General features: G+C 38.7%; 1 protein-coding gene across 9 annotated transcripts in view; it reads right to left on the bottom strand.

The window, feature by feature from the left end:
* CREBBP (CREB binding lysine acetyltransferase) overlaps positions 1 to 16,349 on the bottom strand; it is a 94,643-nt gene that overhangs the window by 23,704 nt on the left and 54,590 nt on the right. For 3 of the 9 annotated variants that reach the window (XM_084537157.1, XM_084537151.1, XM_084537153.1), the window contains 10 exons: positions 13,586 to 13,778; positions 13,344 to 13,397; positions 12,342 to 12,466; positions 11,594 to 11,782; positions 9,670 to 10,086; positions 8,851 to 9,030; positions 8,432 to 8,618; positions 3,469 to 3,587; positions 3,094 to 3,333; positions 2,515 to 2,603 (listed from right to left, as the gene is read on the bottom strand). In XM_084537157.1, coding sequence (XP_084393283.1) covers positions 2,515 to 2,603; positions 3,094 to 3,333; positions 3,469 to 3,587; positions 8,432 to 8,618; positions 8,851 to 9,030; positions 9,670 to 10,086; positions 11,594 to 11,782; positions 12,342 to 12,466; positions 13,344 to 13,397; positions 13,586 to 13,778 — 1,793 coding nt within the window. The remainder of the gene's footprint in view (positions 1 to 2,514; positions 2,604 to 3,093; positions 3,334 to 3,468; positions 3,588 to 8,431; positions 8,619 to 8,850; positions 9,031 to 9,669; positions 10,087 to 11,593; positions 11,783 to 12,341; positions 12,467 to 13,343; positions 13,398 to 13,585; positions 13,779 to 16,349) is intronic. The other 6 variants (XM_084537154.1, XM_084537155.1, XM_084537152.1 and 3 more) reach the window with 4 other exon arrangements.

The raw sequence follows: 16,349 nt of genomic DNA on the forward strand, positions 1-16,349 counted from the left end.
TTATTATGAACATGCACCCTCAGAAATGGAGACCTGCTTGAAATTCATTGATTTTTGCATGCCACTACAAATATTCAACAAAAACTTTCGGAAACATACAATACTTTAGTTGTAACAGTCAGAAAATCTGAGGGATGTACTTATTGCAACACATGAAAAATGAAAAGCTTTTCAAATGCAGACTGTTCACGTGACTGATTCCTGTTTATCAGAGAAGAGTAAAATTATGGTTCAATATCAAAGTCCAGAAGAGACTTAGTTTCTACATTAACTCGTGAATTTCCAACTGTAATTGAAATGTACTTGAAGGAAATTCTAAATTAGTAACTGGATGCTAGTACTGATGTGGAACACCAATCACTTTTTTTTTTTTTCAAATGGACACTGACACAAAAAGCATATTTTCTGAACACTTATTTTAACCTAAGCTTCTCTGTAATGTATGGAAGCCAAATAGTTCTATTCCAAATAATTAATTTTTAATCACAGAACTGCCGTACCCGAGTTAATTTATTCAATGGTGCCTAATCACTCTTAGTTGTAATTTGTTTATGAAATACATTGGACTTCAGGTAAATCCAATGTTGACATCTCCCAATTACAGAACAGCCAAGAATACTTGACCAAGTAAAGATCAGCTGGAGCCACAGTTTTTTTCTTCCACTGATTTAATACTTTAAGAGAAAATTAAGATCTGAAGATTGTTGTTATAGGAAATAGTTAATTTGACTCTTTTTGAGCAATACAGCTGTTGAATGAGGGGTCTCTGATCTGATAAGCTAAATGTACGCTTAAAAATGTGATGACTGATCTTCAGAAATATCTTGTTAAAACAAACACACTACAAAAAACATTGATCAGTCTTGATTTAATTGGCCTGATATAAAAACCTCAAAAAAAAAAAAAAAAGGCAAAATAAAACCAAATCAGAAAAAAATAATCCCAAAGCCCGCAACCCTTTCTCAATGTACCTGGATGAACAGAAATCTATGCCTACTTCAGTTCTGGCCTATTGACACTGAGGCAGATTACCTCCCTTTCCCAGTGCCTCTTTTCCACCTTTTGTAACTACCTTTTTAGACTGAACTTTACAGGTAGGAAATTGAAATAGCATGCCACCAAGTCCAGAGGAACCCACTGCCCCACCAACCCTGTACTTCGTGCTAGCAACCTTTCACTGAGCAACCCAAATGACTTCCTAATAACTTAAACAGGAGAGGTATAACAAAGAAAAACGACCCCTTCTTCAATTATTTTTGAAGTTGCTATTCTTTTCACATACAGCACTATCTGGATGCATAATATAAAAAGTATTTGAAATTCTACCACACAGAATTGGTATTTAAGGATCACAGTGGCTACTGAAGTACTATCCATTTAAATGCATTTTATTTCTTTATTTCTCTTCAGGCTGACTTTTTTTTTCTTTTTTCCAGAGTTCACAGCAGCTGTATAAAATCTCTTATGAGAGCCTGTGAATTTACATTCCTCCATAACAATACTATCTGCCTCACAAAAGCCACCTCTGACCCAACATGTTTTCATCTCCCATATCCGAACTGCTTTGGCTATGTGGTACACAACAATCTCGCACCACCTTTCAATGTGTTTTGTGATGTAGGGATCATTTTAAGAGATACTAAATGCAAGCACTGACTGCCTAGATTCATTCTACAACCTCAGTTAGACAACAGCCTGCTGTGCCACTTCGAAGTTGTAAGACTGATAGACTGTCAGGCCTCTGAAAAGAAATTCATAACTTTGTTTTAAACAGGGAAAAGGAAGTTTGTTTCTTAGCCTGTTTATGTTTTGTAATTTTTTTTTGGAGGGAAAAAGAAACCTAAGAGACCAAACCCAAGAACAAAGCTTGCTTTGTTATCCATTATGGAACTGTTGATTTAAGCATTAAATGGAAAATACTAAAATACTAACAGTTGTTTAATAATAATACTAACATCAAATCCTAGTATTAATAAAAATCTAATATAGAGTATTATTTTCCTAGCTTTTCATGGAATCTGTGAAGTTTCCAATGCTAAGTCAAAGCTAGTTTAAAAATAATTAAATACTAACTGGGAAGACAGAACGTGAGTCTTAAAATTTATTACCATACTGTTTGCTTTGTAAATTCTGTCAGTAATTTGGAAATAAAACTGCATGTTTTTATAGTTCTCCCAGAACAAGGCAACATACATCTCTCAGTGCCTTTTTGCAGTTCTGTCCTTCTCCCTCCAGTAAGGCCTGCTACTGATTTTATGGAAAACACAGAGAACTTCTACTTCAGTGGTGCAGCCTAGCTAATAGCAAGCACTTAAGTGCTGCGTGTATCAACCTGCAGTACAGGAAGCTAAAGGGTCACCTGCAAAAGGACAGCATGCAAGGATAAACAAGAAACTTTTTCCTGACTTAGCAGATGAAGGAAAGAAAAGGTTAATAGTCCTCCTCCACAAGTGTAGAGAACTCAGAGGATTTTGCTTCCTGAGTAAGGGAAGAAAAAAAAAGTCAAGGACTTACCTATTCTGGTAACTGTAGTAGGCAGCATCACGAGGAATAGTACACAACTGCTTGCCATAGCAGCACAAGGTCTGTGGAGAAAACTCATACTGCAAAACAATAGGGAGAAAAGATACTTTAAAATGTAAACTTGTATTAATCAAGTATCTATCAGGCATACCCGACGCTTAAAAACATCATAATACATTATAACACTTTTCTAAGCTATTGTAAATATACTAGTAAAGCTCTCTTAATGGAATTACAGTAACTATATGAACTACAAAGCTGACCCCCCTCTAGTTACCTACTTTATTGCAATGGACATAAGAAGCAAAACATTTTAATATTGCTTATGATCAAAAAAGGTATTCTCCAAGGGAGAAAGATACAATAATAGAATAATAGCAAGCAGGATGCTATCCACTTTTTTTTTTTTTTTAGTTCTTAGTGTCCCAATAAAAAGCTGAATTTTTACTAGCACTTTTATTTCCTTATTTCAATTTTTTAAAAAAGTACACAAAGCATATGTTTTATCTGATCCATCAAGCAAAGCCCTTTGGAAAAATGCAACTCCATCCAAAGCCCTGGAATACTTACCTTGCGCCCACAACAGTAGCCAAGTGATTGCATAACAGGATCAATTTCTTGTTCAAACACCTCCGCAAGTTTAGTGCAAAACTTATAGACCCTGGAAGTCTTGCGATTGTAAAGCCAGGCGTTGTTAAACATTAGCCAAACATCATCCACATACTGCCACGGTTCTTGGTACTGCCCAGTATCTAATTTACGTTTAATGGTTGAAAGGTCCATAGGATTCTTCACAATGTCAAAGTAGTCCTTCAAACACACACACAAAAATCCTTTATTTTTAAGATGTCAATTGCTCACACTATGTTGAACAGAAAAGATAAAACGTTTATATGAGAAAAGACAAAATACTAGAACATTTAATATGTTTTAATGCCAGCTCACCGGAATCCCTAAAAGCTGGGGATCCACAGGCTGTCTGAAAGGTAGAGACTCTGGGTCCTGCCGGTACAAAGCTTCAAGGGTAGGCATGAGAGCCTGGCGAAGCTCCTCAGGTTTGAAAACTGTTAAGAGAAGTTGGAAAGGTTAGAAAGTTTCCTTTCAGGTATCCTAACCACTTGACTCCCCACCCCAAAACATAAGCTACGTTAACATAAAAATCTCATAAGTGATTTTCCCATCTGCATAGGTGATTAAAAGCAAAACTTATAATCAAGAGACTGAGTAGCTTTTGCATTTACTCAAATCACACTAGCAGATATTCTCAGCATAAGGGGATAAAAACAACTGCAAGCCTCAGCGATACAATATTCAACAGGATGCAAAATTTATCCTTCTGACATCTTTTGCTATTCCTGCGTCAAGATTTTTCTAGCAAAGGAAGCCTAGTGGACAGGGCCAAGGAGACAGCGCTTCAGCAGGTAACCAGATGTCTTGATAGCTGGCACAGGAATTTTCTGGCCATAGTATGCAAGCAATCCAGGTCTGATGGACCCTTAATTGATTTTGAAAGTGTTAATACTTCCAAGATATATATGCATCATTACAACCACTTGGCAACAGTGGCATGGCAACAGCCATGTTTCTTTCAATAGTGGATGACAAGGACAAGAAAGGCAATGCATTTTCTGAAAAATAATGATAACTTGGAGAGCTCTTTGAACATCTCAACAGCGTAATTACATTTATTTCCTTAGGAACAGAGCGTTTAAATAGGGAAGAATGCTTATTATTCAGAAAAAAAAGTCAACTAAGAAGAGCAGGTTGGCATCTAATATTTATCTACCTGGTTGAAACGAGAACAATACCAATAAAATGGAACAATTAGGAGTTCTCATGAAAGCACTTAAATCAATGGGGCTACAGAGACCCCTTTAAGGCTGATCGTTGCTTTTGTCACTCAGATGGTGCTTTGGTAAGATACGAGTTTTTTGGGAGGATGATTTCTGGTTAAAAATCTATGACTAGTATATTAATATTTTTTTTCCCCTCTTTTTTCATTAGGGTTATATTTCCAAGACGGAAGCTTTTGCCTCAATTGTGCTCACAGAAACTACACCAAAAAAAATAAAGCATGACAAGAAACCAAGTTGATGCAACTCAACGATTTCTGAAACATTATGTTCTCGGTGTTTTAAGCATTTGTGGATGCTGCAGCTCCTGGAAATTGTTAGCCAGGATGAAAGTAGTACTTGGAGAGCAGAGGGAAGCTGCAAGAGTTTGAGTGCATTGCCTGTAACTGGAGAAAGGACTGCTGCTCATGCACACGAGAGGTAAGACAGCATCCCCAAGTCAGCCAAATCATGGCAAAGGACTTCATAAGCTGCCATAAGGGCTTCGGCAAGGGCTTGCCTTACTGATACATCAAGATCTTACGCTGCAACTACTGAACTCGAACCAGGCAGATTAAAAACAAGATGAGCCAGAGGCCCACCTTTGTTGTTACAACAGCAAATGCAACTTTATGATCAGTGCAGCTGTTGCCATTATCTCACTCCTGACAAAATGGTAATTCTCTTCCATTATGCTGGCACTTTCCCATGAAAAGAATACTACCATTGCTCTCAAAATTGTATAAACAAAGTTATATTATGGAATTCAAGAACAGCAGGAAATACAGAATTCTGTTCACGAGAAAAAGTGTTCTGTATTGCTTCTGGAACTGTCTTACTCTGGCTCAGTTACTTGATTAAGTTCTTTGGGTTATCAGGTTATAAAATAAGATTTAAGAGTCAAAAAGCATCTTTTAATAGTCTATTCTGGCCACCTGCTTGACGTTGCTGTAAAAAGTTTCCCTGTACTGACCCATATCACAATATAGCACTAAGCTAGAGAATCTTTCAAAATAGAAAGAATCAAGAATCTAGATCTAAAAGCAAAGAGTAGAGCTTCCACAGAACTTCTGCCAAGTTCCTTAAAAAATAATTATCATTGCTGAGAAAGTTTACAATACACTTTCATTCTGGTTTGAAAAAAAAAAAAAATCAAAATCCAGTTATTTAGGTTTATGACTTCACCTACAAATGTTGATACGCCTTCACCTTTAGCAGCAAAAAAGCTTTTCTGCCTCTAAGGAAAATGACTAATAACAGAACATTTGATCAGAGGACCTCTCCATACACAGATTTTACAGCAAAGTTTCTGTTCTCCCCCCTGCCACAATTATATGCTCTCAGTTCTCCCCCTGTAGCATGATCTTTGTAAGGAGCTGGCATCCAGTTATCCCAATTTTGTCTTGGATGCGTGGGTGGTAAGAAGATGGGATCTCTGCCTGCATCATGATGATGTATTATCTGCCAGAAGAGAATATAATGCTACTTTTTTTTCCCCCTTTTTTAAATTTTTATTTCTTCAGAGGAAACACTGCTTATGATTACTAAGGAGAAAATTCTGAAAGGAAGATGAAGTCTTCTTCAAAATTATAGGAACAATACACCTGAAAAGACTCCCTCAAACCAGGCCCTTGCAGGTTTTGCATTATTATGTCTTATAGAGAAGGAAAAAAAAAACAGAACTAATTCTGAAGGCCACCAAGCTGTAAGGTGGCCTCATCCACAATGAGAAGACAGGAGCACTTTTTCTTTTAAGACTGCAAGGTAACAGGCAAGGAAACAAAAAACCTTCCCTTTTTGCTTGTATTAGATGCACAGAAACCAAATCTTAACCCCAAATTTGGGAGTATCAAGCCCCTATTTACAAAGATGAAACTTTAAACAGGGAGAGGAAGAAGAGCTCACTGAAACAGGTGTCTGCAGTTCTCCAGAAAAGCTAATCTCCTGGAATTCTGGTGCAGGTGAACTGAGCAGACCTGTAGTTCAGCATTATTAGCCTGCTGTTGTGTAGCCCTTACAGCATTTCCCAGCTCTTCAGTCAGGTCACAATCTAGTAATACTGGTGAGTACAGCCAGGCCTATGATGTTCAGTACACCTGGATGTGTGGGGTACAAATAGATGAGATTCCAGCTCTGCAACAGAAGCCACTTCTACCCCTGAAACCACTCCTTTAAGGCCCAGGTGAATCTTTTCAAACATTAAGATGCCTGTCTACTGCTTGCTAAATGATCTTACAGCACACACCGTGCCCACTTCCAGCTGGGAGACTTCTCTCTGGCAGCTGCAGCCCATGTTGTTCACCTTAGGAAAACCTCATCCCTCCTGTGCAGTCAGGAGTACCAAATACCAATGAAGAATGAAACCAATGAAAAACATGAGATGAATCTCGTAAGTGGTTTTAAGATATATTATAACCCTTAAGCACACTTCATGGTATTTGCTCTTGAATACCTCTTGGTTTATTTAGCATTTTCATACAAACGCTCTATTAAAGTTGGATAAACTACTTGGTGGGAAAATGACTCCATTTAAAATTGTGGATGTAGTTGTACCTGCTCAAGCTGCACATGTATTATACTACACAGCTACTTAGTGACAGTATTTCTAAGACAAGAAATGTGTTTCTAAATGAGGTGCTGGAAATGGAGGGTAACCCAGACAGAATCACTGGAATGATGCAGTATAGCTCTGCACAGACTAATGCTGTAAGAGCCTTCGTCTTTCAACCTCACCCCTGGATTTACTTGCAAGCACACTTCTAAACAAGCAGCAATGATTCTTTCCACTGGGAACATAACTGGTTTATAAACACTAATATGCTTTCCACTCCCTATGTTACATTTTGTTTGAAATAGACTCTGCCAGTTAGATCAGCAGCACGCTCTCATTTGGCTGGCCCACTGTGCTACAAACTGAAATTAGAATCTATGGGAAAACGTGGTTTACTGTGTTTTATTATAAAAATCCTATGTTTAGTAATTAAATGCAACCCAAGGCATATACAAGAGATCAAGATTCAAGTTGCACAAACTAAATCTTTGAATTCTTCATCACATTCTGGAAAGTATACACCTGTCATGTTCTTCTAATGTAATTATAAGTAGTTTCCTTCAAAAGAAAAGGCTAAAAATGAAATGGAACATAATTTTAATTCTTTTTTTTTGATCTTTATATCATGTTGAAAGCTTACCTTTGGTCAAAAGCAAAACAAAGAAAGGGTCATCTCAAAAGAACAGATGCTAAGGGACACAGATATCAAGACAGATGAAGTTTTGGGGCCTGAGTCCAAAAAACTTATCTTGCAGAGTTGGACTACAAGTAAGCCTGCACCACAAAAAGGAGTGATTTCTTTTGGCCCGTTTTCTTTAATAATCTTACTCGCATATTTCTTACTAATCAAAGGCATGCAGCGATCACTTCTGTTAGTCCATTCAAGATCTGTAATACCTTTGAGTTTTCTTTTGGAAAAATATACTGTATAGACACATTTAGATACAAATCTGTGCTAACACTGTAGGTTAACTTAAGAGACCAGTGACCTAACTATTTCTGAGGAGAAAAGTTTCAAACAAATAGTACACAGCAAACTACACAGGACTTCTTTTATAAATTTTAAGGCCAGAGTAACAGTCTAGTCTTGGAGATCCAAGACTCAGAAAAAGAGCTCAAGCACCTGATTCTCAGAGAAGTAAAGGCTAAAACTCAGTTTTAAGGCTGTGCATGCAGCCTCTTAGAGAAAACCAAAGTAATGAATACTTCTTGGTTACTGACAGCACTGTATCCACACTGAGCTCCCATGAAAGAGCACTGGCCAAGATGTGCAGGGAGAGATTTACGTATGTAATCTATGCTGCAATCACTGCCCTACTACCCTTGGTCCTCTGTGCAGAACCAGGAAACTGTGAGAATACTGGTGGGATCAAGACCACAAGATGCTTTTGTCACCTTTGATTCAAGTAACATTAAAAGAATCCTACTTTCAAAAATAAACACACCTCCCAAGCAGAAGAGAGAGTGTGGAAAATAAAAGGCTTGTATTAAGTACCCAAGAAAAACTCAGTTTTCATATACGTACTTTTTTTGCGGGGCTGAGATGGTGATGTGGATTGTGAAGTGGTTCCGTTAGTGCCACTTTCCTCTTCCTCCTTAACATCTACTTTTATTTCAGGCTTCTTTTCTTCTATTTCCATTGGCTCTTGTTTCAGTTCTGTTCCATCTGTTTCTTCTTTTGTTTGTGAAGATCCTTGTAAATCCTCCTCCACCTTAAGAAAGGATGCAACAAGATGTACTGTTACATCTATGACTCAAACTTCAGTCATTCAAAATATTAGCTTTTGAGATCGTCAAAGCACTCTCCATCCATGGCTGTCCTCAGGACAGTTACTTTCCAGTAACTACCCTCTTCTCGCCCCTTAGCTCACCAATTCAGACACATTATTAAGTGCTTTTATATCTATCACTGCTTTCAGTTAAGCTGTATAGAATCTCATTTACCTCAGTCTTAGCTTCCACTTGTGTCTCACTAGTCTCTGGCTCAGTTTCTTCAGTTTTAACTTCTGATTTGCTTTCTAGCATTGGTGCATCTGGTCCTAGTTGCTGGGAATTCGTATCAGCACTAGCAACTGAGGCAGGGGTGGGGACCCTGTTATCAATACTAGCTGCTGCCTGGGATAGCTGTTGTAAAAACAGTACAAAAGAAAGACACTGCATATATAGAAATATTTTCCTTTACTAAAAAATGAACAGCACAAAAAAGACATGAGATGATATTCTAAAACAGTGCAGAACATGGATATAGGAGCTCACTGTAGTCAAGTTGCTATAGAACACATTCAGTAACTCTGTATTACAGAGGAGAAGCCAAGGAAGAATTCTGCCCCAAAGAGGCTTCTTTTACAGAGAAAACACCTGCCCAGTAAAACATGGTACATTCCTTGACATGTGCATTCCTCCTGACTAAAACTTAAAAGAAAAAAACCTATGCAAATTGCATGTTCAGGAAAGACTGACTGTGATCAAGGCCAAATATAATATTAGGCCTGTTATTCCTCATCTTTCCACACTTTGCTGCCATTTTTACTTTGAGCAGTTTGAAGTCATTCATTATGCCCCCCTCCTTCAAACAATGCCAAGAACATCTGAATGCACATTTTTACACATCTAAATAATGCCCCCTTTGCTCTAAAGTAGAAGCTATTATTGACAACCATATAAAGTACAGGCTCTATACATTCACAACATGGTGCTATACATAGGGAGGACTCATGTGGAACACCACTACACAAGAAAAAAATGCAACTCTCTGGTACTTACTGGAGTGCCAGGTGGCTGTGCCTGCACAGATGTTGGCTGCTGCTGGGGTGGCTGCGGGGTTGGCACAGACTGGGGCTGAACTGGGGTCTGAGGCTGCGGGGTAACTTGAGCCTGTGCTGCAGTCTGCCCTGTAGGTGTGCTTTGTGTCTGTGTTGCGTTTGGAACAGAACCCGGGGTCGGTGTAGGGGTTTGTCCTGAAGATGAGACTGGTGTTGATGGCTGAGTGGGTGCTGCTGGTTGAGGAGGAGTCATTCCAGTTGGTGTTTGGTGCTGAATAGGTGGCATCCCAGCAGCAGTGGACACAGGTGGCGTAGTCTGATGTAGAGGTGGCTGGGTCACTGGTGGACATAGCTGACCACTCTGTGGTCCTAGCATGTTCATGGAGTTGGGAAGAGCAGCACTGGGAACCTGCCCCTGCTAAAGGGAGAGAGAACCTCTTAGAGACATGTTACTCCCCAGACTCTGGGAATCACACCCACCCTTTAAGTCACAGCACTGAAGTCATCTTTAAAACAAGTCTTAATATGCAATCATCTCAAAACAAGCGTTGCTACTGCAGATAACTATGCTCTGACTTCTCTGATCATTTTTATCAGCTCTTAGTCAAAGACCTTGCTCCTAGACCTAGATGTGCCTCACGTATCGTTTTACTTGAATACTACTGGCACAGAAAGGGAATCCTTGCGATCTCTGAGTAAAACAGAAACCTGCAGGCAGGCAAACTCTAAATCATACCATCAGCTGGGCAAAGTTCAGACTTTGCATACAAAATGGTTTCAAGCAAATACACATTTTAGGCTAGGACTCTCAAGCAGCCCTGCTCTGGAAAACAGCTCAACATTTTTAATGCCTGCTCTGTCGCACAGTGCAAGACTTAAGGTGTTTTTTTTTTTTTTTGCTTTTTTTTTTTTTTTTGCTTTGATCTTTTAAATTCCAATTAGACTAATCCAGATGCTGAAGGAAATGGTGGATCTGTTTTTTCAGACCAGCAACAATAAAGTATATTGGACATACACAGACTTTTACTAAAGTTTTACTAAGAACTGCATCAAATAATTAGTGATAAAAAAAGAACACTACCCTCAGATGTACATTTTACTCTTAGAAATCCTTAACAACCAGTAATTTCCTGCAGATGAGAATTCAAATTTAAAACTTGCTTCTGTATTGCCTGCATATAGTCAGTTTTAAGTAATTAAATGCATTAAGATTTTTTTTCTATTACAAAGGTGGTAAAATGACCAAACCAGCGTGTAAGAAATTGATTATTTTCAGGATGGAGTATCTACAAACCTTGACTTGACATAGATCAGATTAGGAGGGCTAAGTTGTCTCTCATTTGAAGATTGGGCTGTACTAGAGAACTGCGGAGGCCCCAGCTAACCTACTTTACTTGAACAGTGAGCTAAAAAAAACACAAATAAAAAAACGAGCATCTCCCTGCAGAAATGCATATACCTTGTCATCATAAATACCTGTTACTTCACTGACCACTACTGCAACAAAAAAGCCTACCTGTTAGAAAACATTTTCTGCTCAGAAGTGGGGTTACAAATTTAGAAATATTTTCACCAACCACATTATTGTAATTCTTGATTTAAAGTTGGCTAATAAGGTCCACACAAAAGCAAAAGCATATGCTCATAAATGCCCCATAAACTAACTTTTGATCTCCCTAAAAATCTCATCAGCATGCATTTTTTAGAATTTACACCAGAAATTACAGGGCATCGACCCCCAAGTTAGTTTATGTAGGTATGTTTTTAGAAACCTATTCAGAGTTCAGAGAAAGAAGGTATAACTCAGGATTCCTTACAGTTAGGAGTGACTACAATAAGCAATGCATATAAAGATACACCTACAAAATAAATCAGACCAAAATAATTAATAGTATTTAACCTAAGTATTAGAAAACATATCTTACCTGTGCCACCCCTGCCTGGGCTGTTGACTGACCCATGCCTACATTGTTCACATTCATAGCCCCACCGGGTGCTGGAAACTGATTCTGGGGCAGAAATTGGTTCTGGGTAGGAGCCTGACCCATCATATTGTTGGAATGAGCTCCCATCATGTTCTGTGGCTGAGGCATTCGGGAAGGAGACATTGCCATCTGAAAATTAACACCCAAATTAAAGCTATTAACTTTTATTATCATGTAGCAAGGCAAAGGAAAATACCCTCAAAGTAATCAGCCCAAAGACAGGACAAAAACAAAGGGCAAAACTGGCTTCAGTAAATCAAATGGAAGTGGGCATAGGCATATAACATTAGGGTTTTTTTCCATGGTATACGTGGGGGAGTTATTTTTATGCATCTAATATTCAAACTATACTAAGACACTTTTCTGAAGAATAAAAACATGTTTTCATGGAAGAATAAAGAAAGCATATATACTGTACAGACACAGGTTCCTGAAAAAACTATGCTCTTACATAGACGGCTGGAGAATATTGCAACTCCGGCATCTATCTCTCTAAAGACTCTTTTTTAAACACATAAATAGTGAAAACAGATACCTCAAAGGAATCCTGACAGGCTCGGTACATTTCTCTGAAATTATCCTACAATTTACAGCACTATTCTATGACATGGCCTTTTCAGAACAGCTTTAACACCACTAAATGTGATCAACCAATTTTGAGAAGAACTTGATAGCAAGAAGTACGAACCGCAGGAACAGCGCCCATGTTGTTCATTTGTACAGGATGGTTCATTGGAGAAGCTGCACGGGGTCCCATGGGTGCTTGTGGCATCTGTACATTCCCTATGGACATGGGGTTAAACTGATTCATTCCTGCAAATGCACCCCCAAAACAACTCATTAGGAACAAGTCATCAGAACTTATCTACGTATACTCTAACATTCACATTTATTACGACTAAAATGTAACCACCCAACATGTTTAATATTGAAGGAATGTGTCAATGTTCCTTTAATGTTGCTCAAATTACTTGGCTTAAGAGAGAAATCAGAATGCAAAATTTTGAGAAGAATGTCAGTTAAGGGGAATACAACTTTTGGTGTCAAAAAAAAACAACAACCCAAAATGCAGAAGATGAAGAGAGCAGATGATCTGTACAGACAAGATGCTATTTATATATAACATAACACCAAAGGATCGTTTATTGAAATAAAATAATTGTGGATACTCTCCTGGGGGAAGCTGAAGCATCTTAGTGTAGCCCACAGCATCCTAAATCCACGATGGCAAACCAGCAGTGCTATCAACAAGCTAGAATGCCTTTTTAATGCACTTTGCATGAGAAACCAAGAGGGTATCTATCATTAGTTAAAGATTTTAGGATGTGCAGGATTAATGTGCTAAATTTGCAGCTACAGGTATATACTGGGATAATTACCTGATAAAAACATGCTAGTACCCCCTCCCCTCCCCCCACAATTAACATATTTAAAGGACAAATTATCCACAGTATTCATCCTCTTTTTGAAACGACTGAACTACTTCCCAGGTGCTAGCAAAGTGTCTAGTATGTACATGTAGACAGGCACTGAGACAGCTCCCATCACAAAGCAACAACAAAGAATGATGCTGAAAAAAGGGAGACCCAGTAGTTACCCCCCCACAACTCCAAGAGAAAAAGCAGACAATCAGGTTTTAACCCTACTGATTTATATCGTACCCACAATTTAGAGAGGAAGACATAGATACCTTGAGAAACCTGCATACGACTTATAGGCACGGTTGGCATGGACATAGGCCCATCTGCAACAAAAACAAGAACGGATAAAGAAAGTTTAACATATGAACTTGAGATTAGCCTAAGCACACAAGGACACAAATCGTGTGGGGCTATAGCCAAAGGAAAAAAATAAAAATAAATATCAAAAAAAAGCTGTTGTCACTCTTTCTGTTTTCCCTGGCTGCTCTCACCCCCACGCAGAAACACTTACTGGGAGGCCTCACGGGCTGTGCCTGGCCCATGGCAGCAGCAACCTGCGGGATGCCAGGGGGCTGAGGTCCCGGCGTCTGTAAGGCTGGCTGATTTCCCAAGATCCCTTGTTTATGTAGACGAGACCTCCGCTTCTCTTCCAGCTCCTTTTGTATCTTATAGATTTTCTCCGCTAATAAGTGATAGTATTCATCCTACAAAAGAAGGATAACACTCAACATCAAGCATAAGAAAGCAATGACCAAACTCATGCATTCTACTTTTTTTTTTTAATATGCACCTGTCTATTTCAACAAGAGCTATTTCTTTTCAAAATTCTGTAAAATTGAGACAGTCTCATCACTGCTTCAATGCAGATAAGCAAAACCAAGCTTCCAGAAAACACATGAGACTTGGCTTTATGACTATTCACCCCATCTACGCTGTGTAGATTAGCAGACAAAGCAGAAGACTGCAGCTTCTCTGTTGCTTGGACAAAAAACAACAGGAAGCTATGATTTAGTTTCTAAGCGTTAATGATTTTTAAATGATGTTTTCATAAAAGCATTTCAACTAATCCAGAGACAAAAGAAAAGATATCCCTAGAAATACAGTCATTCTATGTGAACTTCAGGAGACAGGTGTTAAGGACAGATCAATTTTTAAATAATGACAGAAGCCACTTTTCCTAAAGAGTCTGACTACCAACAGTCATTGCAGGCAATAAACAAAAACAAACAAAACCCCAGAGAAATGGAAGGAATCAGTGAAAAATAGTCCACAGGCACAGACAACTAAACACTACATCTGTGCAAGACAAGAAATCCATTTTACTCAATACACATTGACAACAGATCAAATAAGGCAGTCACAGTGCACAGCAAGGGAGACAATTTTGCTTGCCAGCAATTGCTAGACACATCTGCAAAGTGTGTGAGATTATGCACCTGCTAAAGACAAAAAAAAAAAAAAAACACCAACAACTCACAACAACAAAAAAATACAAAACCCCAAGACAACATTTATTTTGTGGGGTCACCAGTGCTCTTAAACCCAGTGTTACATGGAGCAAAGGTTGAGTGATACTTGTCCCACAGTCATTTCATCTTCAAACTGGACTAAAATTTGTTGTTACAGCACAATCTGGTTCACTTCAGAAAACCAGGGTGAGATGGGTATCCCTCGCGAGTCTTGTTAAGAAAACCCAGTGTTATAATACAGAGCTTTGTTTCTAGGTCACCTCCCTCCTCCAAACATCTCAAAAATCCATCAATACAGGCGCTTTCCACTGTAGACACTTTCTACTGACCAGCTTCAAGGTGCTAGAGCCCCACCTCTTTTCCTGCTCCAGAAACTTCACTTACAAGTTCCTATTAATAAATTTAAGATTGTGCTACTTCCACATTGCAAAGATTCCTGAAAAAATACTGTATTTACAAGGAGAGCATATTAATAAGCAGTTTGACACCTCATACTAATCTGTTTTTCAATGTCAAAGTAGAAGTGATGCTTCTCAAAAAGGATGCAATTCCACATGGAATCATTTAGAATGTCTTAACTACTCCCTTCTTCCAAATTTGCTGCTTCGGAGCCAAATAAATTAGATGAATTCTTATAATGGAGATCTCTGGCAACGAGGCTCTGACAGCTGTTTTCAGTGGTGAAGAGAAGATGCTTCTGAGTATTTGTCTGGCATAGAGGTCAGAAAGTATCTAATTTTATAACCAGAAGTCTACTACTCTCATTCATACTGACAACATATGGAGATGTTTATGTACATCTATGAAATGATCTCTGAAGTTGGTCTGTAAACCTACTGGGGTGCTCAAGGGTGATCACTTTTGATCACACTCGAAATCTTCCTTGCTAAACAACCACTGGGTAGCCACAAGGAGGACACGATATTGCCACTGACCGATGCTGACGCAGCAGCAGCATTACAAGTATAGGCACTGCCTATAGGAAACAAAACTTGCTTCTATCTTCAGCTCTTCTGGGAGCTAATCTGAGAGAAGTATCACCTGTAACACCACTGATTGCTCTCTTCAGGTAACCCGTATCTAAAGAAAGGACCTCAAGCTTCTGATCACAGAATCACAGAATTTCTAGGATCAGGTAAGATCTCCTTAGCTATCAGTACTGGTACTACTAACACAGCCTTACCCCGATGAAAACTTCCAGGGAGTGGTTCCTTTAAGGTGGAAGCACCACAGTGACATAAAGAAATAGTATGCTCTGTGTCAATCAACAGGGTTTTGTTCTCTGAGTAACAGAGATTTGAGCTGACACCTCACTGTAGACAAAGAATTCATGAACAGGTAATTCTGTCTTGTTTCCCATGCACAGGATAAACACAGGCAAACTGATTTCTTATTCTGTTGAGACTTGAAACTGCTATTTGTCTTAGCCAAATCACTCTCAGTGCTGCTGAGTAGCAGAGAAATTATTCCAACACTGCAGGTAAGAGGTAAGCAGTTTAACAGGACTGAGTCCTAGACGAAACCTCCAATGGTAAAGAGGCATTAAAACAACCACCTACGCAGACTTCCATAAAGGAGAAAGTCAGTAAGGGAAACATCAAGAACTCTAAAGTCTAATGCATGTCAATCAGACTTTCGGGAGGGAATGCAAACAGGGCTAGGACTATGTTGTCTTGTTTTCACAGACCTGAAGGAGACAAATTAGTTCAAAGTGATGTTAACCAGACAGTATGGAACTACACAAATGCTGTTACAGAAGATAGCATGACTTTCTTCATCAATAGAACAGTGAAATTATTCTCTGTG

This window comes from Aythya ferina (genome assembly GCF_964211825.1).
Source record: "Aythya ferina genome assembly, chromosome: 15".
NCBI classification, from domain to species: Eukaryota; Metazoa; Chordata; class Aves; order Anseriformes; family Anatidae; genus Aythya; species Aythya ferina.